The 27,482-nt window shown below is 39.0% G+C and overlaps 2 protein-coding genes and 2 long non-coding RNA genes across 5 annotated transcripts; 2 read left to right on the forward strand and 2 right to left on the reverse strand.

The window, feature by feature from the left end:
* Nucleotides 1-17,700: 17,700 nt before the first annotated feature.
* LOC107778324 (uncharacterized) lies at nucleotides 17,701-18,883 on the reverse strand. Its single transcript, XR_001646358.2, has 2 exons — nucleotides 18,233-18,883; nucleotides 17,701-18,099 (listed from the first exon to the last, which is right to left on the reverse strand). It is a non-coding gene; the product is annotated as an uncharacterized LOC107778324 (long non-coding RNA).
* A 3-nt stretch (nucleotides 18,884-18,886) lies between these two features.
* Nucleotides 18,887-19,711, forward strand: LOC142161636 (F-box/FBD/LRR-repeat protein At5g56420-like). The gene has a single exon (XM_075246822.1). It carries the CDS (start codon nucleotides 18,887-18,889, stop codon nucleotides 19,709-19,711), a length of 825 nt encoding a protein of 274 aa, XP_075102923.1.
* On the forward strand, nucleotides 19,710-21,503 carry LOC107778323 (uncharacterized). 2 transcript variants are annotated; one of them, XR_012707993.1, is made up of 3 exons: nucleotides 19,710-19,907; nucleotides 20,332-20,493; nucleotides 20,933-21,503. It is a non-coding gene; the product is annotated as an uncharacterized LOC107778323 (long non-coding RNA). The 2 variants fall into 2 exon arrangements; XR_012707991.1 differs by having other exon boundaries at nucleotides 20,332-21,503.
* A 4,233-nt stretch (nucleotides 21,504-25,736) lies between these two features.
* LOC142177609 (uncharacterized) lies at nucleotides 25,737-26,844 on the reverse strand. Its single transcript, XM_075246826.1, has 3 exons — nucleotides 26,703-26,844; nucleotides 26,505-26,645; nucleotides 25,737-26,413 (listed from the first exon to the last, which is right to left on the reverse strand). The coding sequence occupies exons 1-3, from the start codon at nucleotides 26,842-26,844 to the stop codon at nucleotides 25,737-25,739; spliced, it is 960 nt and encodes a 319-aa protein (XP_075102927.1).
* Nucleotides 26,845-27,482: the final 638 nt, after the last annotated feature.

Consider the following 27,482-nt stretch of genomic DNA (forward strand, 5'->3'; position numbering starts at 1 on the left):
TCGCTGCACAGACCTCCAAAACTGTAAAGTAAACTGAGTGCCCCTATCTGAAATAATGGAAACTGGGACACTATGCAAACGAATAATCTCCCAAATATAGATCTCTGCCAACCACTCTGAAGAATAAGTAGTACACACCGGAATGAAGTATGCGGACTTAGTCATCCGATCCAAAATCACCCAAATAGCATTGAACTTTCTCAAAGTCCGTGGAAGTCCAACAACAAAGTCCATAGTAATCCTCTCCCACTTCCACTCGGGAATATCCATTTGATGAAACAAGCCACCCAGTCTCTGATGCTCAGCTGACAATTGAGACATCGAGCTACAAATCCCACAATGTCTTTCTTCATTCTTCTCCACCAATAATGCTATCTCAGATCCTGATGCATCTTCGCGACACCCGAATGAATGGAATACTGCGAGCTATGAGCCTCTTCCAGAATCAACTCCCGAAGCCTATCCACATTAGGCACGCAAATCCGGCCCTGCATCCTTAAAACCCCATCATCACCAATGGTAACATCTCTAGCATCATTATGCTGAACTCTGTCCCTAAGGACAAGCAAGTGCGGATCATTATACTGGCGCTCTCTGATGTGATCATATAAGGAAGACCGAGAAACCACATAAGCCAATACCCGACTGGGCTCCGAAATATCCAATCTCACAAACTGATTGGCTAAGGCCTGAACATCAACTGCAAAAGGTCTCTCCCCAACTGGGATATATGCCAAACTCCCCATACTCACTGCCTTTCGGCTCAAGGCATCGACCACCACATTGGCCTTTCCCGCATGGTACAATATAGTGATATCATAATCCTTAAGCAACTCCAACCATCTTTGCTGCCTCAAATTAAGATCCGTTTGCTTGAACGAATGCCGAAGATTGCGATGATCAGTGAACACTTCACAAGATACGCCATACAAGTAATGTCTCCAAATCTTCAACACGTGAACTATGGCAACCAACTCCAAATCATGAACGGGGTAGTTCTTCTCATGGGGCTTCAACTGAAGAGAAACATAAGCAATAACTCTACCCTCCTGCATCAACACACAACCAATCCCCCAACTCTCGAAGCATTAAAATACACGGTATATGAACCTGAAGTTGATAGCAAAACCAACACTGGAGCTATGGTCAAAGCTGTCTTGAGCTTCCGAAAGCTCTCCTCACACTCATCCGACCATACAAGTGAAGCACCCTTCTAAGTCAACTTGGTCAAGGGTGATGCGATAGATGAGAATCCCTGAACAAAACGGCTATAATAACCCGCAAAACCAAGAAAGTTGCGAATCTCTATGGCTGAAGACGGTCTGGGCCAACTCTGAACCGCCTTTATCTTCTTCGGATCAACCTAAATACCCTCGCTGGACACCACGTACCCCAAGAAAGCCACTGAACTGCCCCAAAAATCACACTTGGAGAATTTTGTATAAAGCTTCTCCTCTCTCAATATCTGCAACATAACTCTCAAATGCTCCACGTGCTCCTCTTGACTACACGAATACACCAGAATATCATCAATGAAGACTATGACAAATGAGTCGAGATAAGGCTAGAACACGTTGTTCAACAAATGCATGAATGATGTTGGGGCATTGGTCAGCCCAAAAGACATCACCAAGAACTCATAATGATCATATCGGGTCCTGAAAGCTGTTTTAAGAATATCCGAATCCTTGATCATCAACTGGTGATAACCTAAACAGAGATCAATCTTGGAGAACACTCTCGCTCCCTAAAGCTGGTCGAATAAATCATCAATGCGAGCCAAAGGATACTTGTTCTTAATTGTTACCTTGTTTAATTGCCTATAATCATTGTGCCATCCTTTTTCTTCACAAACAGAACCGACGCACCCCAAGGTGACACACTAGGCTGAATGAACCCTTTATCAAGGAGTTTCTAAAGCCGTTCTTTTAATTCCTTCAACTCCGCTGGTGCCATACAATATGGCGGAATAGAAATGGGCTGAGTGCTCGGCACCAGGCCAATACCAAAATCAATATCCCTATCTGGTGGCATGCCCGACAGGTCTACAGGAAACACATCGGGAAAATCCCTCACAACTGTAACAGAATCAATACTAGGAGTCTCAGCTCCGACATCCCTCACAAATGCTAGATATGAAAGACAACCCTTCCCAACCATACGCTGAGCTTTCAAGAATGAGATCACCCTACTAAGAACATAATCAGTCACACCTCGACACTCGAACCATGGCACACCCGATATACCCAATGTAACTGTCTTAGCATGTCAGTCTAGAATAGCACGACACAGAGATAACCAATCCATGCCCAAAATGACATAAAAATCTACTATTCTCAATAGTAATAGATCCACTCGGGTCTCCATACCCCTAATAGTCACCACATACGACCGGTACACACGGTCTACCACAACAGTATCACCCACCAGGTAGATACATGAACAGGTAAAGCAAAACACTTACGGGGCATACCCAAATAACGAACAAAGTATGATGACACATAAGAAAAGGTGGATCTGGGATCAAACAATACAGAGGCATCTCTGTGGCACACTGAAATAATACCTGTAATGACAGCATCTAAAGCAATCGCATTAGGTCTGCCTGGGAGTGCATAGAAATGGGCCTGACCGCCCTCTGATCAACCTCCCCCTATAGGGCTACCCCTAGCTGACTAACATCCACCCCTAGCTGGCTGAGCAGATGGTGGTGAAGAAACTGGCGCTGAAGCTAATGACTGACCCCTCTGCTGGGACGAACTAGCAACACGATAAGGACACTGCCTCCACATGTGGCCCATATAACCACACTTATAACAACTCCCAGGTGCTGGAGAAGGGGATTGAAGGGAGACCCTCACACCAGAGTGACTAGTAGATGCACTCAGCATAGAAGAGACTTGAACTGATGGAGCACGGGTCGAACTCTGAGCTGGGAGGGCACTAAGTAATGACTGGACCTGCTGAGAACTGTGATAATCATGACCCGACAATGCCCTATGATAACCTGGGTGAGCTGGCTGAGCAGACCGGAATGAACGACCTCTGTTGTACTGAAACTAGCCCCTCGAATGAGCACAATTATAACTACCAGATCCTCGAGGCCTCTTGGCCTCCCCCTCCTCTCGCTCCTGATGGCAAACCGACTCAATCTCACGGGCGATATCAAAAACCTCCTCGAACATAGCACTAGTCACCCTCTCCCTGGTCATCAGAATACAGAGCTGATAAGTAAGACCATCAACAAACCTCGTAATCCTCGCTCTATCTGTCGGGACCAACCAGATAGCCTGACGAGCCAACTCAATAAACCTTATTTCATACTGTGACACAGTTATATCCCCCTATATCAACCACTCAAACTGCCTACGCAGCTCCTCTCTATGGGACTATAACATATACTTCTCTAGGAAGAGAATGGAGAACTGCTGCCAGGAAAGGGGTGCTGCACTAACAGGCCTACGCCTCTCAAAATCCTCCCACCAAGTGAAATCAGCTCCTAAAAACTGATAGGTGGTAAAAGCAACCCCGCTGGTCTCCAAAATACCTGATGTACGAAGCATCCTCTAACACTTATCCAAAAAACCATGGGCATCCTCTCCCTCTGCACCACTGAAGGTCGGAGGATGCAATCTGCAAAACCTCTCCAACCTACGCTGCTCATCCTCTGGCATGACAGGAACTACATAGTCCTGAGCAGCTGCAACTGGCTGGGCTGGATGTGCCCCCGCCGTCTGAAGCCCCTGCACGACCTGCTTAGGTATGCGAGCATCGGGAGTCTGAGTGCCTCCCCCGACATGTGAAGTAGCTACGGTTTTAGTGGCTGAAACCGCCTGAGCCAGGCCAGTGCAAACTGATAAGATCTGTGCCAAGGCCTCCTGAAGACCCGGAATCACAATGGGCACAACTGGTGCCTGAGCTGGTGCTGCTGGAGCGTCCATAGCTGGGACCTGGTCTTAAACTAGGGCAGCTGGTGGATCTACAGGTGTTTCCCTATCTGCTCTGCCCCTACCACGACCACGGCCGCGTCCTGAGATTGAACGATCTCATTTCGATAATGGATTATCTACACATATGCTGGTCCAACGATTTGCTTATCTGTCTAACTCTCGCCTTTTGGGTTTTGGGTTGACCAAGGAGAAATACACCTAGTAACATATTCGTATGCCAAAGCTTGTCTCTCAGTCAAGTCTTGTCGCATCTCTCAATTTGGCTGGTAATAGTTGGTTGTGTAGAAGTGTGTAGTAGCCCTTCATTGTGAAGTAGAGTTGCTAAACATCATTGGATTTTTGAATTCTACAGCTATAAATCATGTGACTGCATACAGAGATCTTCTTTCAAAAATGTAGCTTCTCGTAACCGCTTTATATTATCACCTTTCCTAGTAGTTACAATGTAAAAGTCACTTCTATAAGCTCTCTCACTTTCTTTTCATTTGTCATGCATCATGAGTTGCTTACCCGTAATCTTCAATGCGATATTACGTCTCGACTGGTTATCCAACTATATGATCTGATTTAATTAACCTAACTTTTACGTGCTCTACAAGCTCCTTGAGAGTGGGCAAATTTTCCCCTTTTTCTACAGACTTCTAATGTCTTCAACTCTGTTTAAGCTTGTCAATTCCAAGTGGTGCTCTTTTTTGTACTGCCTTACTATCTATTTTCATCTGGTAACTCTCCTCGTGAATTTAATTTTATGCCTTATGGCATCAAGGGTTGGGGTATGTTCATTTTGTTAGGATAAAAAGATATTGCTCGCACTCCTTATGAGATTTTCTCCTAAACAATTATCTACCTGCTCTACTTGTCCATGTGACTAGATAAATTAGGTTACTCTTCTCCGTTAAGTGCATTAGGACTTCTCACCCTTTCAAACTCATCCATGTGCGCACTTTGAGGGCTTGTTTTATACCAACTTGTAATGGTTTTAAGTAATTTCTCGCCATTGTAAGTAATTTTCGAGGGCTACGTGGGCTTGTCTCATGGCTTCCAAAAGTAATGATTTCCCCTAAGTTCAAACTTATATTGCCACGATTTCAAACCAAAGTGCGTCCCCTTTTCAAAAGTCTTAAATGGGTCGGATTGGATGGGTTACGTGGCCTTGTTCTCACTAGGCCTCTAAGATTAGTGACAACATCATTGTCATGTGTGGAAAATTTTGCTTCCTTTGGCGTTCCACCTCCTTAAGGAGGATATGAGTTTTAATTGTCTTTCTTCCCGGAGCATTACATCAACCATTGGAACTCCTCTAACCATTACATGATTTCACCTCTGTGGTAGGATGTCCTAGCTATGTAGTTTCACTCGTGAAAGGTTGAGATTAGATTCCTTTAGATTTTTTCCCATATTATGAGCATATTGATTTGGAAGACAAGTTGTTGTATCTTTAGTTCTCTCATATAGGATCAACTATCAAGAAGGGTTAAGCTGTTTGAAATATGATAATCTCTTTAGTATCAACTTCTTTTCATCCTCATGGGCTTGTGGCATAGATTCCGTGTGTTAGTTAATGTTAAGAGTGTAATTCAACATCATGTATTTTGAAACCCATATCGCATTCAAGGTGCCAGCGTATTCTCATTCTTGATAAACGGATTTTCCCTACACTCCAGAAGATGACTGGTTCACGTACTTGAATACTCCTCCTTAATGGTTCCTATTGCTAATGTACGAGTTACCCATATGCCTTATTTGTCTAATAATTGATATCGTCACAATGATCAATCATGTCAGTATTGTTATTAGTAATCTTTGTGTCTCCTAGCATATAACCTCATGAAATACTCTGCTCAGCACATTAATAGATTCTGGAATAATTCCAGCCTGATCTTGAACTCTGTTGTTCCTTATTGTATTAAATCCATTGGGTATTGAAGGTTCAAATAAATCAAAGAGGAAGCTTCGCAGTATGATCACATATATTCGATAGGTAATTTTTATGGTCACTTCAGGATAACACATCTTAGTGTAATCGTTGAAGGTCATCAAAGGTTTAGTGTGGGTGTACGCATAGAGATTCAAAATTTAGGAGGGAGAACAGGTTGTTCCCAATATTTTCCCCCTGAAGATGTTACGTGAATTGATAATGAAGGTAAAATAAGTGTAGTTCACATTAGGCCTCACTATGAGTATGAAGTTTCCCCATGGTTATTCCCCATATATTTTGTGTTTTCACATGTCTATATCTAAGAAGGTAGTTAGGAGACCCTTTTGTGTATCATCCCGGTGGAAACTATTGGAGGTGAAGTTAATGGATAGTTAGCTCATGCGAGGTATCTAACTGTCATCCTTGTTAGGTAAGTTTGGGGGTTGGGATTGTTTCCGTGAACGTGTTATGGCAAAACATGTAAGTCGACGGCCACGTTGAAGGCCGAGAGTGTCGTGGAAAGAAAATATTTTCTCTTGATTGTGTAACAATTAGTTTCGACTTGAAAGGTACCTTATAGGTGTTATGATTTAAAAATGTGTTGTCCATATTCCGGTATCATTGTGATAATGTAGCACTTGTAATGGTAGATTAGTGTTATAAAAATATACATTGTGGTGATTTGTTGAGTTGTGGATGAGTTGTTAGGATGTTTGGTGGTTCTCTGGCAGGTGGATAGGCCTAGTTACAAAGGAGATGCTGCCAAAATTTCTGAAAAATTTAGGAGTTAGTCAAAATTTAGGGACTTGAGGTAGGTTAGAAAATAGATATGTTATGTTAAGTTTTTGGGTCAGGCTCTACTCCTCATTCGAGGACGAATGATCCTAAGCGGGGGAGAATGTAAGGCGCCGGGAAATTTCGCTAAGTAATTTAGGATTTCGTGGTGCCATATAGACTAATTATAATATTTTATGTGCTATAGATATGATGTAAGTAAATTGGATTTGGTAAACAAGTGTATGTGTCATATAATAAGTAAGGAGGGGTCCAAGGAGAGGCCTAAGTGTAAGCCAAATGGGAAAATTTCATAATAGACTAAGATTTCAAAGGTACTTGCACCAGTCTAGACTTTGAACGAGCATATCTAAATATATATAATGTATTATATGATTAATAACCTATAAAATTAAAGGTCGTTGAGTCTAGTTTCTAACATTTCAAACCGTTCGTCATTTGGACACTCCTACTAGAAGTTATGACCAAATTACCAAAAGCAGCGCAGAATTTTACACTACCGCGACGCCCTATGCGGCGCGCCTGTGGGGAGGTACAGAGAGCATCCAAAAACGTTTTCTGAACAAATTTTTCATAACCACTCCACCCCATGCAGCGCACGGCACGCCGCACCTGTAGGAATTCCAAAATGGTCCAAAATTTCAATTTCAGACATATTTTTAACAGGCGCCCCGCACCTTACGGTGCCCCACGCGCCGCGGCTTTTCAAAAACTGGGTTTTAAGACCCAAACCCCATTTAATTTAACTCGATTGAGGCTCATTTCTTTGGGAAATTTCTGGTGTTCTAGAGAGAAGGGAGAGCGATTCTAGAGAGAGGAAAGGGGAAAACTAAAGATTTCACTACTCTTCCTTGAATCACACCTTGAAATCGCATCAAAGGGTTGCTAAGGCTTCAAAGAGGTAAGAATTTCTTTTCCCCAATTCTTCAATTTCGAAATCTAACTAGAAATGGGTAATTAGTAAGATGATTCTTGGATGTGAGAGTATTAGTTATTCATGCATGTACAAAATAAGTTTGTGGGAAGATTGTTGATCATAAACAAGTAAAGATTGGGTTGGGGAATGAAGGGAATCTTGTAAAAGAGATTTGAAATCAATATGCACAACTATTAATTGATAAAATTCTCAAATGAGCTAGAATTATAAATATTTTCCTAATTTGTGTTCAATTTTGTTATGTCTCAAAATTGATTGAAGTTGCTAGAATTTCCGGAATATCGTAGTAATTAAAGGAAAAGCTCTTTTAGATATGTATGGATAAAACCCCGTCTCTTAGAAATTGAGCTTCCATGGTGCCCGTGTAAATGTTGAAAGTTCAAAACTTGATTGATGCAGTACTTGTTATGTTAAGTGAATTATTGTTGTGAAAATGTATGTGGTAGGTACTTCTTCATGTGTTTAATGTGTTATTCTTTGTAAATGGAGGATGTGTGGAGAACATGATCTATGTGCTAAATGCCTAAATGTCATGCCAAGGTTACTTTGCGACTAATATGCCAAACTTGACGAATTCCTCTCTATGCTTATGATTTAAATTTCCTTTGTATGCGCTTCTGATCTTAAGTGGCAAAGCAAATGTTGAAAATGGGAACAATGTGAAACATGAATTATGGAATGTGGAAATTATGGCCCCAAGTGCCGGTAAACTAATACATGTGTAACCAAAGATTGGGGAGAGAGGAATAATGGAAAATGGTAACATCTCGGGGAGGCTTCTTAGCCGATCGGGCCGTGATCGGATGCCATGATATATACACATGGTGGTAATGTATTGATGATTGAAACTGGAAAGTGTGAATGAAATAATGGTAACATCTCTGGGAGACGGCTTAGCCGATCGGGTCGTGATCGGACTTCGCTCAAAGAAGCGGTGGCAAAGTGGATAATGATGCAATTGTGTGGGATGCTCCAATCTAAAATTTCAGAAACTATGTGAAAATCATGTGAACCTCCTTATATTGTTGACATGGTGCTTATTTGAAACTTTGTTGTCTTTATGATTTCCTCTTTATTCTTGTATGAAAGTTCTTTCTAACTAGATGGTGTTTAGTTATACATACTAGTGCTATTCGATGGCACTAACGTCCCTTTTGCCGGGGGCGCTACGTCTTTAAATGGATGTAGGTGTTTCTATAGCAGTCAGTGTTGGTTGCAGCTAGTGCCGCATCATCCTTTCAGCTGACTTGGTGAGCCCCACTTTGTTTCGGGGTCTTGTTTCATCTATTCATCATGTACTTACTATTTGAGGTATAGCCGGAGCCTTGTTACCGACATTTCCTTATTACATTACTCTTCAGTTGTGTTTAGAGGCTCCGTAGACAGGTTGTAGGTAGTGTCGAATATTGGAATTAAAGTAGAAATATTGATGTTTGGCAATGTTTTATAAAACTTGTAATATCTTCAAAATTATGAACGAAGTTGTTAATTGAAATGAAATGGAAATCGTCAAAGACATGTTTATAGAATTTGATTTATGATGTACATTTACTCTTTATTCAAAGACAGAATTGGGTAGTATGAAACCTAACAGGCTTGCTCAGCCGGGTTTACTTGGTTGAGCGCTGGTCATGCTCCTCGAATTTTGGGGCGTGACACTCGGCCCCTGGTGGACACAGTCGGTGGTACCGGTGGTCGTCCACCCTGTCCAGTAACGTGTGTCCTCACCATATGTGAGAGAATAGAATAATAGAAGTTCAGTATTCGGATCAACAAGTTCGCACGACAAGAATTTCAAGAATATGAAGTTTTTCTTAAAGGTTCTGCATCGTCTCGAGGATAAATACAGACGTCTCTGTACCTATCCGCGAGACTCTACTAAACTTGCTCATGACTCGTGAGACCTATGTAACCTAGGCTCTAATACTAACTTGTCACGACCCTAACCCGGACCCGGTCATGATGGCGCCTCTCGTGAAGACAAGGCTAGTCGGCACTTCCCATTTTCCAATTATTAATAGTTAAGCGTTTAAGAAAATAGTCTAAACGGGATAAAATAACTCTGAAATAACAATAATAACATAAGTACGCGGAAGAACACCCATACACAGCCCTAACCAGGGTGTCACTAGTGATGAGCATCTATATGTCATAATACAATTATGCTGAATCCATAACTAGTACAACTGTTGAAAGGAAATAGAAGCGATAAAAGAGTAGAGACACGGGGCTGTGGACGTCAACAACTACCTCGTAATCTTCGAAAGCCCGCCTGAAGCTGGAGGAATCAGCACTCAGGAGCGCAACCAGCTACGCCTGAATCTGCACACAAGGTGCAGGGAGTAAAGTGAGTACTCCAACTCAGTGAGTAAAAAATGTAAATAACGACTGAAAGTAAGAAGATATGTAAGGCAAAAGGCATTCTATAATGAAGCATTAAAACCATTTAAACGCAGTAAAATAGTGGAAAGTCAAGTAAAATCCTCCTTCAACAAGTAAACAAGTAATTGACAGGTAATTAAGGTAAAGTAAACAAATAGAAGTTCGCCCCTCGAGCACAGTATCACCACACCCCCCCCCTCAGGCAACATCTCAGAACAATAACAGCCCCTTGGGCTCAATCTCACATCACAATTGGTATCCGCGCTCACTGGGGGTGTGCAAACTCCTGGAGGGGCCCCTTACGGCCCAAGCGCAATAACAAGCCATCTCGTGGCATCAAACTAGGCCCTCCGCCTCATATCAATCAATCCACCTCGTGACGTACATATCTCAGGCTCTCGGCCTCCAAATCAGTATTAGTGTTTCCTCACAATATAGGCCCTCGGCCTTACTCAGTCAAGAACCCTCAAAAACCCCTTGGGCAATAGTAAAACAGTGTTTCTCAGTCCAAATATCATTTAAGTCTTAAAACTGAGTAAACATGGCTGAGTAGTAAAATAGTAGAAAATAACATGACCGAGTTCAAGTATAAGTCAAAACAGTGAGGAAATATCAATAAAAATCTCCGAAGGGTTCAAATAGTTGGCACTAGGCCCAAATATGGCATTCAGCCTAAATAATGAAGATAGCAAATAGTTTTTAATCAAATACGCAGTAAAATCATCAATCGAGACGGACCAAGTCACAATCCCCTATAGTGCACAACCTCACGCTCGTCATCGAGCGTGTACCTCACCTCAATATAGCACTACAATGTGAAATCCGGTGTTTCAAACCCTCAGAACATCATTTACAATCATTACTCACCTCGAACCGGCTAAATCTCTAGCTCGCGACGTTTTTGCCCCTCAAATTGGCCTCCACGCACGTCGAATCTATCCAAAATCAAAACAAGGATGTCAAAATATACTAATGGAACGAAGCCCAAGCAAAAACAATCAATAAAGGGCACAAATCCCGAAATTACCGAAACCCTACCCCCGGGCCCACGTCTCGAAATTCAGAAATTTTTACGTCAATAGATTCCTCATCTCCCCACGAGTTCATACATATCAAAAGTTCTCAAATCCGACCCCAAATGGTCTTTCAAATCCACAATTAAAGGCCTAAGTTCTCAAGCCCTAGTTTACCCAATTTTCACCATTAATTTCCATAATTTCTAGCTCTAATCCATGAAATACTAGCATAGGAACGAGTTTTAGGTCCAAATTCCTTACTTCAATGAAGTTCCCTTGAAATCCCTCTTTCAAATCACCCAAAAAGCTCCAAGGCCGAAGTCAAAAATGGTGAAATAGCTCAATTTCGCGAAATGAAATAACTTATATGTTCTGCCCAAGCCTTTCCACATATGCTGTCCAAAACCTGTTTCTGTGGAACCGCATATGCGGTCTAATCCTCCGCTTATGCGGAATTCACTTACTGGACCAAATACCACATCTGCGGTCCACTAGCCGCATTTGCGACTCCGCAGGTGCGGTCCCTCTACCGCATCTGCAGTTCCTGACTCTACCTCACCATTTCGCATCTGCGAGCCTCCCTCCGCATCTGCCATTCGGCAGATGCGATCCCATTAGCCTCTTCTACGGTTTCCTGTTCCTCAAGCCTCTCCCTCTTCTGCGGCCATATCTCCACTTATGCGGCGCCGCACCTGCAGGCCCCAAACCGCAGGTACGAAAATACCAAAAGCAGCAATATCAGCTGCTGCAACAAGATTCCAACCTCTCCGTTAACCATCCGAAATCACCCCGAGACCCCTGGGACCTAAACCAAAAGCACAGGCATAACCCAATACCTTATATAAACTTGTTCTAATCATCAAAATATTTCAAACAACATCAAATCAACTAAAACACCTCGGATTCAAGCCTAAGTTTCAAAAATCTTCCAAATTACGCTTTCGATAAAAAAACCCAACCTAACCACGTCTGAATGACCTGAAATTTTGTACACACATCCCAAATCACATAATGGAACTAATGCAACTCTCGGAATCCCATTCTGACCCCTATATCAAAATCTCGCCTACCAACCGGAAATCGCCAAAATATCAACTTCGCCAATTCAAGCCTAATTCTACTCCGAACCTCCAAAACCCATTCCGACCACACTCCTAAGTAATAAATCACCTCCCGAAGCGAACCGAACCATCGAAACTCACATCCGAGCCCTCTAACTCACAAGTCAACATCTGGTTGACTTTTCCAACTTAAACTTCCTTAAAAGAGACTAAGTGTCTCAAACCTTACTAAATATCGTTCCGGATTCGATCGACCAACCCAATACCACTAAATACAGATAACGGAGCATAAAGAAGCAGAAATGGGGGAAACGGAGCGATAACTCATGAGACGACTGGCCGGGTCGTCACATAATAGTAATTGAATCTATAACAATTCAATTCATGGTTGCAAGCGTACTTATAATCCTCAAGCTCCAAGTTCATAAAGGTACTTATTTTACCACCTTGATTGTACGATTCTACGTTACCATGACCAATATCTTCTCCTATGACATCTGCCACATTTAAATAAATAGTTATAAATAAGGTGATAAAACACTCAACAAAAAATAGCAAATGGTAAAACAATTACAGAATAGTTCATTCTCATCTCAAGTTGATTTGTGATGTTCAATAGATCACTAATTTCATTCACACTCGTCCTATGAGAAAATGTCAGTTTTAATTTATGCTTGTTGGTCTTAATTTTCAGATCGTTTGGTCTAACCATAAAGTTTTTCATAACATACAATCCCATTTCAAGTATTTTTGTTTTGAAAATACGCATAACAACTCTTCCAATAGTTGCATGAACTCGATCTCCCTAAAACAAAAAATTTGAAAAAAAATTTAAGTTAGTAAGGCGCATAAGTTGAAGAAAATACATCACACCCGAATAAAATAACATGTAAAAGAATATGCACCTTTTCATCTTGAATAATTAATTCAATTAAATTAGAATTTTCTAGATTCTCGCGCTCTGGAACGTGCCATAATCTAACAACACGAACCTTCAAATTCCAACACGTTTTGGACATTGATATTTCGCTGATATAGTTATAGTTTGGAGCCATACTTTGCAAAAGTTAGTGTGGAAGCTAAACCCTAAGCAATGTAGAGAAGTCAAGCCTGAGCAAAAGTTGCTTAAATAAAGATTTCTAAGGAAAGACTATCGTAGTAAATCAATTTTTAAGTATCTGAAATCCTAATATTTAAAAAGGTATATGTAAATCAATTTCTATGAGTGAGTGCGCAAGAAATGATACGGATCTTTTTCCTTTGTCCTCTTGTTCATTTTAAATATTATTTCCATCAATATAATATTAAGATACAAAACGTTTACTTACTTATTTTTTTTCTTGAAAAAGAATACCTAACATAACTGAATTATACACAAAATTTAATTAAAGATGCTTATATTAATGTATGTTGTTCGCAAATAAGGTCAGATACAAAGCTTGTACTAAATATAGAATTATTATTTCAACTTAAAATTAATGTGTAAGATACAAAACGAAATTTTAATTGATTCTTTCTCAAAAAAGGATATCTACCATAACTGAATTATACACAAATTTAATTAAAGATACCTATAGTTATAGTATATTGGTTTGCTTAATGAAAATTGCGTCCCTTTTTTGTGTATGTCCAAAAGATTCTACTTTGGTCATTAACAAGAGAACATTTTTAGTTTAATTATTTCACGACCCAAAATCTCACCTGTCGTGATGGCACCTATCATGGTACTAGGCAAGCCTCAACTCAATATCTCAACACAGTGGAAATTTTAAATAAAGGCGGAAGCAGTTAATATTAAATAAAACCTTTTAGAACAGAATATAATTTCAAAAGTACTAAACAATCCATCCCCAAAACTTGGTGTCACTAAGTGCATGAGCATCTAAATGATAACAACATCCAACTGATAAAACACTGTCTGAAATATAGAACAATACAACATGAAAGGAAAGGAGAGTTAAGGTCAACGAACGTTGTGCAGCTACCTCAATAGTCTCCTGAGTCTGACTCCTCAATCAACAACCACCATGACCAGAAGTGCCTGGATCTGTACATGAGGTACAAGGGGTAACGTGAGTACACAAACTCAGTAAGTAACATAAATAAATAAGGAACTGAGAAGTAGTGACGAGCTATGCAAATACAGTTATCGCAATAACTTTCAATTTAATAGTTTAAATCTCATCAGTGCATACTCAAGTAAACCAAATATCAAATATTCCAGAAATATATACGACAAGGACACATAGCAACTAAGTTCAGCAATTAACTGAAAACAAATACAACCTCTCAAGGCAACAATCACTCGGCTCATCTCAACAACTCAATCACTCGGCTCTCAGCCCTCAATAATCATATTCAATAGGTACCTACGCTCACTGGGGGTGTGCAGACTCCGGAGGGGCTCTTTCAGCCTAAGCGCTATAAACTGCATGGACAACTCACGTGCTATAATAATATCTGATCCGTACGGACAACTCACATGTTATAATATAATATCTGGATCCGCATGGACAACTCACGTGTTGCACAGACAACTCATGTGCTATAATATAATATCTGGATCCGCACTGACAACTCACATACTATAGTATCAATAACCTCACATTTAGGCCCTAGGCCTCACTCAGTCACCAATCTCTCCAGTCTCTCAGGCTCTCAGAAATCCTATAAACGGCCCAAACATAAGTAATATCATATATCAACAATGAACAGTAAGAGATGGAGGCATAATGAGCAAGAAAAGCTATGACTGAGTATAAAACAACAATTTAGCAGCTAATTCAGCAAGTACACGACCTCGCAGGTCTCAACAATGATCACCTAAGGCCTAAACATGATTTCTAACATGAAGTACAGTCAATTTCCATGAAAAATAGAGGAAACATAAATTAAACAGTATGCCAATTGATTCCACAGTCTCATGGGACGGACCAAGTCACAATCAATACGGTGCACGCCCACACTCCTGTCACCTAGCATGTGCGTCACCTTCAAAATAGTAATACAACACAATGTCCGGGGTTTTATACCCTCAAGACCAAATTTATAACCGTTACTTACCTCAATTCGAGCAAAATCCTACTCTGAAATCCTTTACCTCTCAAATCGACCTCCAAATGCCTCGAATCTAGCCACAATAATTCGATTCAGTCAATAAAAAATATAGGAATTAATTCCACATGGAATTCTACATTTTCCATTAAAAATTCGAAATTGCACTAAAAATACGCCCATGGGGCCCACGTCTCGGAACCCGACAAAAATTACGGAATATGAACCTCCATCCAACCACGAGTCCAACCATACAAATTTTACCAAAATCCGACAACAATTCGGCATCCAAATCATTAAATCTCATTTTCAAAAACACGTAATCTAGCCGGGATATTCAATAATAATTCAATAATATTGACTAACAATGATCACAAGGGACTTACCTCAAGAATTCCCGTGATTTCTCGCTCAAAATTGCCAAAATTCGTGCTTTGAAGTCAAAAAAATGACCCAAAACCCGGACTGCTGGAACTAAATCTGTCCATAAAATATCGGGTACTGTTCACGGGGGTACTGTTCACGTGCTTTAAAAAAATCAGCAGCTGTCCAAAGAGAAAATTCAGCAGCTGTCCAAAGAGAAAATTCAGCAGCCTTTTTATATCCGTTAACCTTCCGAAATCCACCCGAGGCCCTCGGGACTTCAACAAAATGCATCAACCAATCCTAAAACATGATACGAACTTAGTCAAAACCTCAAATCGCATCAAATAATGCTAAAACCGTGAATCACACCCCAATTCAAGTCTAATGAAACTAAGAACGTCCAACTTCTATATTCGATGCAAAAACCTATCAAATTAAGTCTGATTGACTTCAAATTTTGCACACAAGTCATAAATGACATAACGAAGCTATGAAAATTTTCAGAACTGGATTCCGACCCCGATATCAAAAAGTCAACCCCCTGTCAAACTTCCAAACTTAAAATTTCTTATTTTCGCCATTTCAAGCCTATTTTAGCTACGGACCTCGTAATAAATATTCGGACAGACTCCTAAGCCCGAAATCACCATACGGAGCTATTGGAATCATCAAAAATCCATTTCGGATGATACATATTTCACCTTCTGGCCAATTTATTCAACTTAAACTTTCTTCTTGAATACTAAGTATCTCAATTCATTTCAAAACCTCACGGAACTCGAACCAATTACCCCGTCGAGTTATATAACAGCTGTAAAGCATGAATTTAGTAATAAATGGGGAAAAATGGATTGTAATATTCAAAACGACCTGCCGGGTCGTTACAAATTAATTCTTTCTTTAATTTTTTAGTCTATTTTCTTTAATATAATATAGATTTAAGATACCAAATATTTATTTAATTAATTCTTTCTTAAAAAAGAATATCTACTAAAACTGAATTATACACAAAATTTAATTAAAGATACATATAGTAATGTATATGATACATATATTAATGTATATTATTCGCAAATTAGGTCAGATACAAAGTTTTTACTAAATATAGAATTATTATTTCAACTTAAAATTAATGTGTAAGAAAAAAAATGAAATTTTAATGGATTCTTTCTCAAAAAAGAATACATACCATAAAAGAAATTTTTAATAGTATTACAAATCGATGATCATATAATTTTGTATGGCAAGTGTGAGTAATCGTATATTGTCATATCACAATGATCTTTTTCTTTTACTTATTTTTGGACTTTGGTCCATGACACGTTTTTGGCAAGAATTTTTTCTTTCCATTTTTGTGTCAGCAGAATATTTCATATCTTTTTCTCTTACCCGTATTAACTCAAAGCATTAATTTCATATTTCAACAGAATATTTGTCATATGTAATATTACTCCAAATATGATTATATATGTTCACGGACAGCTCTATTATATATTTTATTCCCACCAAAAACAATTTAATTATTAATTAGATACAAAAGAATATCAAATAATAATTTTTTCAAGGAAACCGTGAATTTATTTGTCATATAATATTACTCCAAATATGGTAACATATGTTCACGGATAGCTCGATTTCATTTTTTTTCCAACAAATTTTTTATCCAATTATGAATTAGATATTTTTGTATATTTTTTGTCTAGTGACAATATATTTTATATATTTTTTGTATAGTGACAATCTATTTAGTATATATTTTGTATATTGACAGTCTATTTTGTATATAATTTGTATAGTGACAATCTATTGTATATAAATTATATAGTGACAGTTTATTTAGTATATTTTTGTATAGTGACAGTCTATTTTGTATATATTTTGTATAGTGACAATCTATTTTGTATAGTGACAATTTATTGTATATAAATTGTATAGTGACAGTTTATTTAGTATATTTTTGTATAATGACAGTCTATTTTGTATATATTTTGTATAGTGACAGTCTATTTTGTATAGTGACAATCTATTTTGTATATTTTCTGTATAATGACAGTCTATTTTTGTAGATCTATTGTATGAAATTTTTATAGTGATAGTCTATTTTTGTATATATTTTGTATAGTGGCAGTCTATTATTTATAAATTGTATAGTAACAATCTATTTTGTATAATTTTTGTATAGTGACAATCTATTTTGTATATATATTTTGTAATATACCAATATTCAAAAGAAATGCTTTATATGGCGATGACTCAAAATTATCTAAAATGAATTTTAAATATTAGCCTCATATACAATTGTTTATGGTGATGACTCAGCACTCCATTGTCGTTGATTCTTTGTTGTTGCTGTTGAAATACATCCATTTGAGGCTTATGGACAGTGGTTTTCATCTGAAGATTCTGATCGATCGGTAACGTTGACTGTGGCAAGCCATTCTGATTTGACTAATGATCGACGACAACAGAATCATTGTCGTCCGTCCGATTCAACGACCCATTCTCACCCACGACCATGATTGTTCCTTCTTTCAGCAACTATGTGCCCAAGACTGGTCCTTTTTTCTCCTTCTTCTTTAAACCTTTCTTTCCCAATTTGGGTTCTGTGAAAATTTGGGTTCTTTGAAAAAGCCAACACGGAAAAGAAAAAGATCAGTCATTTCATTCCTAATTTATCAAGTTGGAATTTTAATATCATAATTTCCACCAAACAGAATTATCAGAAAAAGAAAAATGAAAATCGATATTTGTACCTGCTAGGTTTAGAGGGTGGTGCGGGTGATTGAGGAACTAAGATTAAGGAAGGGATTACTCATAAATTGACCGACTATTTGCGCCGGACGGAGGAGATCCGAGTTGCGTTGGATGAGGGTGGGACCGAGTCAGGTACGAATGGAGGGGATGCGGCTGTGGCGACAAGACAAAGACGAAAACCAAGGATGGAGAAGATGGGGGAGGATTCTTAGGCTAACCTTTTAATTAATTTTAGGCTAACCAATGAAGTTTGCTCGAAGTATTTGGGGCATCTTTATATAATGGTAAAAGTATATCAGTGCAACCATTTTCCCTAATTGAGTCCTGATAATCTAACCAAGAGTATTAGACACAATTTTGAACTAACGCACAAGTACTGTGTGTCGGCACTTCATGTAAAAACAAATAATCATTACTTACAAAGCCTAAATATGCCCAATAATAATTGTGGAACTGATATAAGCATTAAGGAGTACACAGAAAACCAAAGAAAACAAATATAGAAGATAAATCTATTGCATTGTCTGTCCCATAAACCCCCATCCCGCAACCTTCCTATGCAAACAAAATTCAGGTTTCAAAAGAAAACAGAATGAGGGCCGTCACTCTTTAGTGGAAATTTTCAAAACCTTTTTAGTTTTTTCTCTTGAATCATGGCTTCACTCCATCCCAGCAAAAATGGAGATTTTACTAGTAATTTGAGAGATTCAATGTCGCAGAAACAAGAGAATAGAGTCACTGGAGTTGAAGAAACCCTAGATCGCATCAATCAGTTGCCAGACGCACTCCTCGTACAAATTCTCTCTCTTTTGCCGACGAGAGATGCCGTCGCATCATCTGTTCTCTCTAGAAGGTGGCGTTATCTCTGGAATTCAATTGATAATTTCCATTTCGTTGTTAGAAATGACAACAAAGCTGAGAACTTCATATCCTTTGTGGACCACGTTTTAGCTCATTGCACTTGTCCCAAAGTCAGAAAATTCAAACTCGATTTAAATGACATGTCTAATAGGGAGTTTGAGTTGATAATCAGCCTGTGGATTAGTTTTGCTGTGGAAAGAAATGTTGAAGATGTTGTTTTTTTGTGTTCATTTGATGATGAAGAACTTTATTACGAATGGCCGCCTCTATCTATGTGCACTTGTTCGTCATTGATTACATTGGATTGGAGCTGTTGCACGTTTGATAAGGAATCGATAATAGAGTGGAAGTCTCTGAAAAGCCTAAAGTTGCAATACATTTTGTTTGATGATGACGATATTGTGAACTTACTGTCATGTTGTCCTGCTTTGGAAACTATGGAGTTGTCACTATTTGAGGGATTTCGTCGTGTTGAAATTACTAATTCAAATCTAAAGAGACTAACGTTGGCAAGCCATAAGTGGCCTTGTAGCGGAAATGAGGATTCTTTGGAAATTTTTGCCCCACATCTTCAGCATTTGGATATTTCCAGGAGCTCTTGGACATATCAAGTGTAGGCTAGTAAATGTCTCCTCTTTGGTTACTGCCAGCCTAACTTTTGACATTTGATGTACTGCTGATGACTCCGCAGAAGACGATATTGAGGAAGAAAGTTGTCGTGATTATCATCAAGTTTTCAGAAACCTTGTTCGGGACTATCTTCGAAAGTTGAGTTATGCGATTGAGCTATCAATTGGAAGTTGGTTAGCATAGGTTTGTTTTTGTTTCAAAAGACCATGTTCTCTAGTTGACTTTTTAGCAAAAAATTGCAGGATGTAAACCTGAGAAAGAGAAGAACCTTTAGAATCTCATACAATTATGAACTCTTTTGTACATGAGAATTTCGGTGAAAAAAGATTTTTTGGTTAAAGAATTGAAAGGAAAAGTTTTTAATATACAAATGACTGTCTTCAGCTTTTGTGACCTTTTGTGATCTTCCTATCAACTTTCTGAAATTGGATACTATTTCTTTACTGGCAATAGGCTGCTTTGGAAACTAGCCTCTGTACATTGTTGTTCCTTAAAGTGGTTATATGGTTGGATTTGTCATAGCACTATCTTTTTGTTGTGGATTACTTTTCCCTTGCGGTTTGCTTCTCTCTATCCTTCACTAATTTCATTAGGATTGTTTCTCCAGGTTGTGTTCATGTTGCAACTCGAAGGGGTGGCGCTTCCAGAATTGAGATGCAAGTGTCTAACGCTAAAGTTGCAGGTATCAAAGCATACTTTGTATGGAATAACTAGCCTTTTCGAAGCCTCACCTCTTTTGGAGACGCTCAACATTCACATGGAATATGAGGTTGTGCTTTCTCTCAGTTTATGCTCTTCTTTTGACATCCATTAGATTTTTGAATTTAACAATCCCCACCCCCAAACCAAAGACTGAGTTTCTTAAGGAGAATGCAAATATAGCATTAATTATCTCTAAGAATTTTTTGCCACTATAAAGCTATAATTTAAAAGATCAGGGTAGTTGCTTTCTATCTGGTAAACAGGTTCAAGAAAGGAAAAGATTGTTTACCAACTGAACCTCCGTTTGCTTGGTTTGTCTACTGCTTGAGTATTTCATATAGGTATCAGCTATTGTAATCATTTGCTGAGAACTGTTCAAGATTCGTGGGTTTTGAAAATTGCTCTATATCATACACTGCTGTGAAATCATTTCATTTTGTCTTCTGTGGAATAATACCACTAGGCCGTAGATCAGCATTGGATCCTGATTCTATTCTCTGTTCCAGTTTGGTTATGAGCACTGCGCACTTGAGCTAAGCTATTTGGCCGAGGGAGATAATACCAATTTGTTGTGTTGGATCCCAAACATTGTGTTTTCCAGTCTCAAGAATATTAAGATTGTCGACTGCATACAGAGATGTGAGTGGGCCAGATGCTCAAAGGAGTGGGCTGAAGGGGACTTTGATAAGCTTATTGAACTTTCAAAGTTTCTATTAAAGAATGCAGTGGTTTTAGAGAAGTTTGTTATCGTAGCAAACAGAAGAAAATGTCAAAAATGTTGTGAGAGCTGTGCGTCCCAATTTTTAACACGATTGGCTAAGACATTGTTAGACAGCCCAAGATCATCTAAGAATTTTGTGATTACTTACCAAGAGTCTGCTTTGGATGACTAGACTGCAAGCGGTTTTATTTCAGCATACTAAAAATGTCACCTTATATTGTAGCTTTTGATTTACTGCAGATGTAATTTTGAACTTGTGGCATATGAGGGATGCTTGGTTTCTCATGAAGCCTTGGTTTTTTTTTCACTCTAGACATTGCATATGTGCTTGGAATCTTGTAGCAACTTTTGTTTCATTTTAAGCTTCAAGATCAGCAAACCTACAAACCGCATGTTTTCTGACAATTTGACTCATGATAAAAGCTGTATTTTACTTCCTTTATCAAGAGCACGTAGATTCTATAACAAGGGGGAAGGTACTCTTTTTTTAGTTTCTTTGTTGTAGTTTTCTTATGGCTACTGGTGCCCGGAGTCAACAATCTCTGAAGCTTGTTAAAATTTCAGTTTTTTTGAAGGATGTTTCACAACTATAGCATATAGAAGAGTTATAATGCGTCTCTTAGTACGTCGCCAAGTTTTTATTCTATGCATGACCCGAGGCTGAGAAATCAAAGAAGGTGCACATCAGCACAACTGAGTAAACTAGCTTGCTGTCGTACCAGTACTGGAAAATTCTCCAAACACACATTTCATATCTTGAATTATTTGATATGGACATTTTTTGACGGAGAAAGGCTCTAGGTCTAAGAGAAGCTCTCCCGTCGAGCCTTTGATTCGACTTTTGGCAATGCCATTTCGAAAGAAAGGGAACCTGTTCGGGTTGGTAGAACCTATATATGTCGATTTAGAAAAAGCTGACGCATAGGTGCGGCCCTTCCTCGGACCATGTGTGAATAAGGGATACTTTGTGCACTGGGCTGCACTTTTATATGTAATCAGTCAGTTCTCTGTTAATGTGTGAAACAAGTTTGAATTGAATCAATTTGTATCTAGGGCTTGTATTGGAATGAACGAAGAGAAAGCTCTTTTCTTATTGTATCAGAAAACAGAATGAATAGTTCTGCTGTTTCTAGAAACCTCTACTACTTATATACATGACCCAGAAATTACTACTTTGGGCTTAAGCCCAATCCAGACTACATACATAAATAAATGTATAATATAGCCAGAATATTAAGTTGGGCCTTCTTCAATTTGGGCCTGGCGTGTAGTAACTCCAACACTCCCCCTCAAGGTGGAGGGTGGAACAACCTCCAACTTGGGAAGAAGTGCATGATGAGCAAGCCCAGTAAGAGGCTTGGTGAAGATGTCAGCTAACTGTTCGGATGTCGAGACATGGTGGAGAGAGATAAGACCATCAACAAGCTTGGTTCGGATGAAGTGACAATCCACCTCAATGTGCTTGGTGCGCTCGTGGAAAACAGGGTTCCTAGCGATGTGGATGGCAGCTTGGTTGTCACAGTAGATATGAATAGCAGCAGTAACAGAGAAACCAAGATCTAATAAGAGCCTCACTACCCAGGCAAGTTCACCAACCACTTTGGAAATAGCCCGATAATCAGCCTCAGTCGAAGAGAGAGAAATAACAGGTTGCTTTTTAGCTTTCCACCCAATGAGGCAATCACCCGGAAAGATGCAAAAGCCAGTGATAGACCGCCTAGTGTCAGGGCAAGCGGCCCAATCACTATCACAATAGGCAGCCACAGAAGTAGAAGGTGAGTTGCTGAAGAAAACACTAACATCAGAAGTGCCTTTGAGGTAGCAGAGAAGGTGAAGAACAGCCTGCATATGAGGAGCACGAGTGTCCTGAAGAAATTGACTTAAATGCTACATGGCAAAACACAAATTAGGTCGAGTATGTGTTAAAAAATTTAACTTGCCCACTAAGCTGCGATAAGACTCAGGTGATGGAATAAGAGCCCCAGAATCAACTGTTAGTTTGACATTCAAGTCAAGGGGAGAAGTAACAGAAGACACATCTGAACAGTTATGAACCTTCAGAAGATCCCTAATAAATTTCTTCTGATGAAGCAATAACCCTGAACTGGAATAGGCCACCTCAATACCCAAAAAATAATTCAGAACACCCAAGTCTTTGATTTTGAGCTAATCATTCAAGAAGCACTTGAGAGCAGAAATCTCATCCAAATCATTACCAATAAAAATCATATCATCAACGTACACTGTAAGCAACACAATGGAAGAAGCAAATTTTTTGAAGAAAAAGGAGTAATCATTCAGAGAGTGAGAATACCCTCTGGAGCAAAGGGCATGAGATAGCTTGGCATACTATTGCCTAGAAGCCTGTCTCAAGCCATAAAGTGATTTCTGAAGCCTGCAAACTAAAGGGGAGGAAGTACCAGAAAGGGAGGAAGCACATAAACCAGGAGGAAGTTTCATATAAACCTCCTCATCTAAATCACCATGCAAAAAAATGTTATTTACATCCAATTGAAAAAGAGACCATTGATGTTTCACAGCTACAACAACTAAACATTTAACATTAGAGAATTTAACCACAGGAGAAAATGTTTCATTAAAATCAACCCCTTCAAGTTGTGTATCCCCTATAACAACTAATCTAGCTTTATATCTTTCAACTGAACTATCAGCCTTATATTTAATCTTGTAAACCCACTTGCAGCCAATAGGCTTTTTGCCTTCAGGTAACTCAATAATTGACCAAGTATTGTTGGCCTTAAGTGCCTCAAATTCCTTCTGCATGGCCTCTTGCCAAGCTGGAATGGAGGCAGCCTGTTGGTAGGAGTAGGGTTCAGTAATAGCAGTGCTATCTAAAGAATGAGAGTTGGAAGAAGAAGCACTAGAGCCACAAAGGGACTGTGGAAGTGTACAGATGTACTACTAAAGGTGACTAGGAGGATTATGAGGCCTGGAAGATCTTCTTGGAACAGGGGGACAGACTAAAGCAGAAGGAATAGGTGAAGAGGTACTAGGGTTAGGAGAAGAAGGAGAAATAGGCATAGAAGAAGAAGAAGATGGAGGAAAGGAAGGGACAGAATCAGGTTCAGGAAAAAAAGAGGAGGACTGGGGAATAGAGAGAGAAGGAGAAGATGAAGTAGAAGTAGAAATAGCAAAAGGAAAGATATCCTCATGGAACATAACATCTCTGAAAATCATAGTTATTTTGGTAACCAAATTGTAAACCTTGTAACCTTTCTTTGCTAGTGGATAGCCAAGGAAACACAAGGATCAACTCTTGGCTGAAGTTTGTCCCTATGACACTTGGGGACTGTAGAATAGCAAAGACAACCAAAGGTTCTGAGATGTGAGAAGGAAGGAGGTTGACCATACAACAACTCAAAAGGGGATTTATCATTGATCAATTTGGAGGGAAACCTGTTTATAAGATATGTGGCAGTCAAAACACAATCACCCCAAAATCTGATTGGTAACTTGGACTGAAATAATAAAGCTCGAGAAGTTTCCAGCAAATACCTATGCTTCCTCTCCACCACACCATTCTGTTGTGGTGTGTGAGGGCATGAAGTCTGATGAATAATACCATTATCAAGAAAGAATTGACTGGTACAATTACTGGACCCTGATTCAAAAGCATTATCACTTCTTACTGACTGAATTGTTATATGAAATTGTGTTTGTACCATGGCTATAAAAGCTTTCAATAAAGGAAAAGCATTACTCTTAGAACCCATGAGATGAGTCCAAGTAGCTCTTATAAAATCATCAACAATGATGAGGAAGTATTTGCAACCATTATAAGTAGGGTTGCTATAGGGTCCCCAGGTGTCTACATGGACAAGTTGGAAGGGAAAAGATGTTTTAATGCAACTATCTGGAAAAGGAAGCCTAGATTGTCTAGCTAAAGGACAAATAGAACAAACAAAAGGTTGCTTATTAGAGAATTTGCAAGGAAAAATATAAATGTCTTTCATTCTACTAAAAGGCATATACCCTAATCGATTGTGCCATAAAATCTCCATTTTATTGACATCAGATTGGTATGTACAATGGGATACAGGAAACAATGGAGAATGGTATTTACAACTGGAAACGGAATCAGAATCACAAGTGGAAGTAAGTGCAGTAGAGACAGTAGAACAACCATCTACCAGAAGCTTGTAAAGAACATGCTCCACTTTACCAACTTCCACTGGCCTCTTCAGTGAAGGGCCCTGGAGAAGACAAGAAAACTTATTGAATAGAAGATCAAAATCCAAATATGAGACAAGTGTATAAACAGAAATAAGATTGTAGTGAAAACTAGGAACATAGAGAACATGATGCAAGGTGAAAGATAAGAAGTGCAGGGAGCCAGTACAAGTGACTTTGACCTTGTATCCATTAGGAAAGGTAACTAGATAAGGAATAACAAGAGGCTTAATGTCAAAAAGAAGGTCTCTATTAGAAGTCATATGATCTGTGGCTCCAGAATCTATAATCCAAATGCAGTCATTAACTCTAGTTAGCGTGCATGCACCATAACTAACACCTACACAAGCAGGGGAAGGAACCATACCAGCAAAATTGGCAGAACCCATAAGACCGTGTTAAGTAGGTGAATCAGAAACATGATTCTGCTGCAGCAAGTGTAGCAATTGAGTGTATTGTTCTTTGGTTAGCCCAGGGACCAATGAAGCAGAGTCAGGAGGACACTCAGATGGAAGATTAGTTGAATCAGAATTTACACCAAGGTTCTGAACTTCAACATTCCCAGCAATTCTCTTCCCTTTGGTGAACTTAAAATTGGGTGGAAAACCATGAAGTTTATAGCACTTCTCAATGAGATGCTCAGGTTTTTTGCAATACTTGCACACCAAATTGGACTTTGTCTGATCAAAATTGACTCTTTGAATATACTGTTTTGGAGTAATAGGAAGTTGATTGGCTGTTGGATGTTTGTTAACAGAATTGTGAAAGTTGACATTAAAAGAGACTGATTCATTTTTGAACTGAGGACTAGGACTGACTTGTCTTTGTCTTTCATCTTGGAGAAGAATATTGTAAGCATTATATAGAGAAGGTAGAGGTTGCATCATGAGCAAATTACTCCGGACACTAACATAAGTGTCGTTCAACCCCATGAGAAATTGATAGAGTTTGTTCTCCTCTTGCTCCTCAGACCTACCCCCACAATTACATCTATTGGTATACTTAGAGCGCAAGAAGGCCAACTCGTCCCAAAGTTTCTTCAACTTATTGAAATATGAAGCAATGTCTAATGAACCTTGATTAGTGAAAGCCAATTCCTTTTTTTAATTCAAATAATTTGGTCCCGTCGGCCGACCCATACCTCTTATTAAGCTGGTTTCAAATACTCTGAGCAGTTTTTGAGTATTGGACGCTCTCAGCAATGTCAGGGGATACGGAACTAGTCATCCACGAAATGACCATGTTATTACACCTATCCCACAATTTAATTTGAGGAGAGTCATCAACAGGTCTAGGGCATGACTCATCTATAAAGGCAATTTTGTTTCTGGGTGATAAAGAGACGATCATACTCCTTCACCAACCCCCAAAACCAGTCCCAGAAAAAGGGTTAGAAATAAGAGAGATCGTAGGGACATCAGAAGATGAAAGATGAAGAGGATTTGAGGGATCTGAGACATAAGTGCTAGAGCTGCTAGAGCTAACAGAGGTATCCACAACAACCATGATGTAAAAGCACAAGTAATTATAGAATCAAGAAAAAACACCACAAAAATCAGGCATGTAAAGACAAGAGAAGCGGAGAGGTACTTATTGAGTACATGGGGTCGGTTGTACTCATACTATACTTCTGCACCTTGCGTGCAGATTTTGGATATTGATGTTGTTGTGTATGATAAAAGCTAGCATTGAAGACGTACTTGCATTCCAGTTATAGCTGTCTCTTGTTCATTGTAGCTATAGACTTATGAAAATCTTGTTATGTACATTCGGATAGATGATGTATTTATTTCATACTATCTTTGTGAACTCTAAATCTTAGAAGCTCATAACTTGTACTACCGATCCTTGGGGAGTTGTATAAAATTTCGTTATCTCATTTTCGACTTACATCAGTATTATTATATTGTGTTATAATTGTTAATTGCCTTACCTAGTAGGTTTGGTTAGGTTCCATCACGAATAGTTGAATTTTGGGTCGTGACAAATATGTATTATAGTTTAAAAGTGTTTAATATGATGGTATCTTAACGAACAGTTCTTTGTGGACAATATTTTGTTGTTTATGTTTCCTCCTAATGCTTTGGTTTCTCTGCCTTAACCAGAACTCTTATTGTAGATCTTGATATCACTCTTGAAAGTTC

The sequence above is a fragment of the Nicotiana tabacum genome, chromosome 3, assembly GCF_000715075.1.
Source record: "Nicotiana tabacum cultivar K326 chromosome 3, ASM71507v2, whole genome shotgun sequence".
Taxonomy (NCBI): Eukaryota; Viridiplantae; Streptophyta; class Magnoliopsida; order Solanales; family Solanaceae; genus Nicotiana; species Nicotiana tabacum.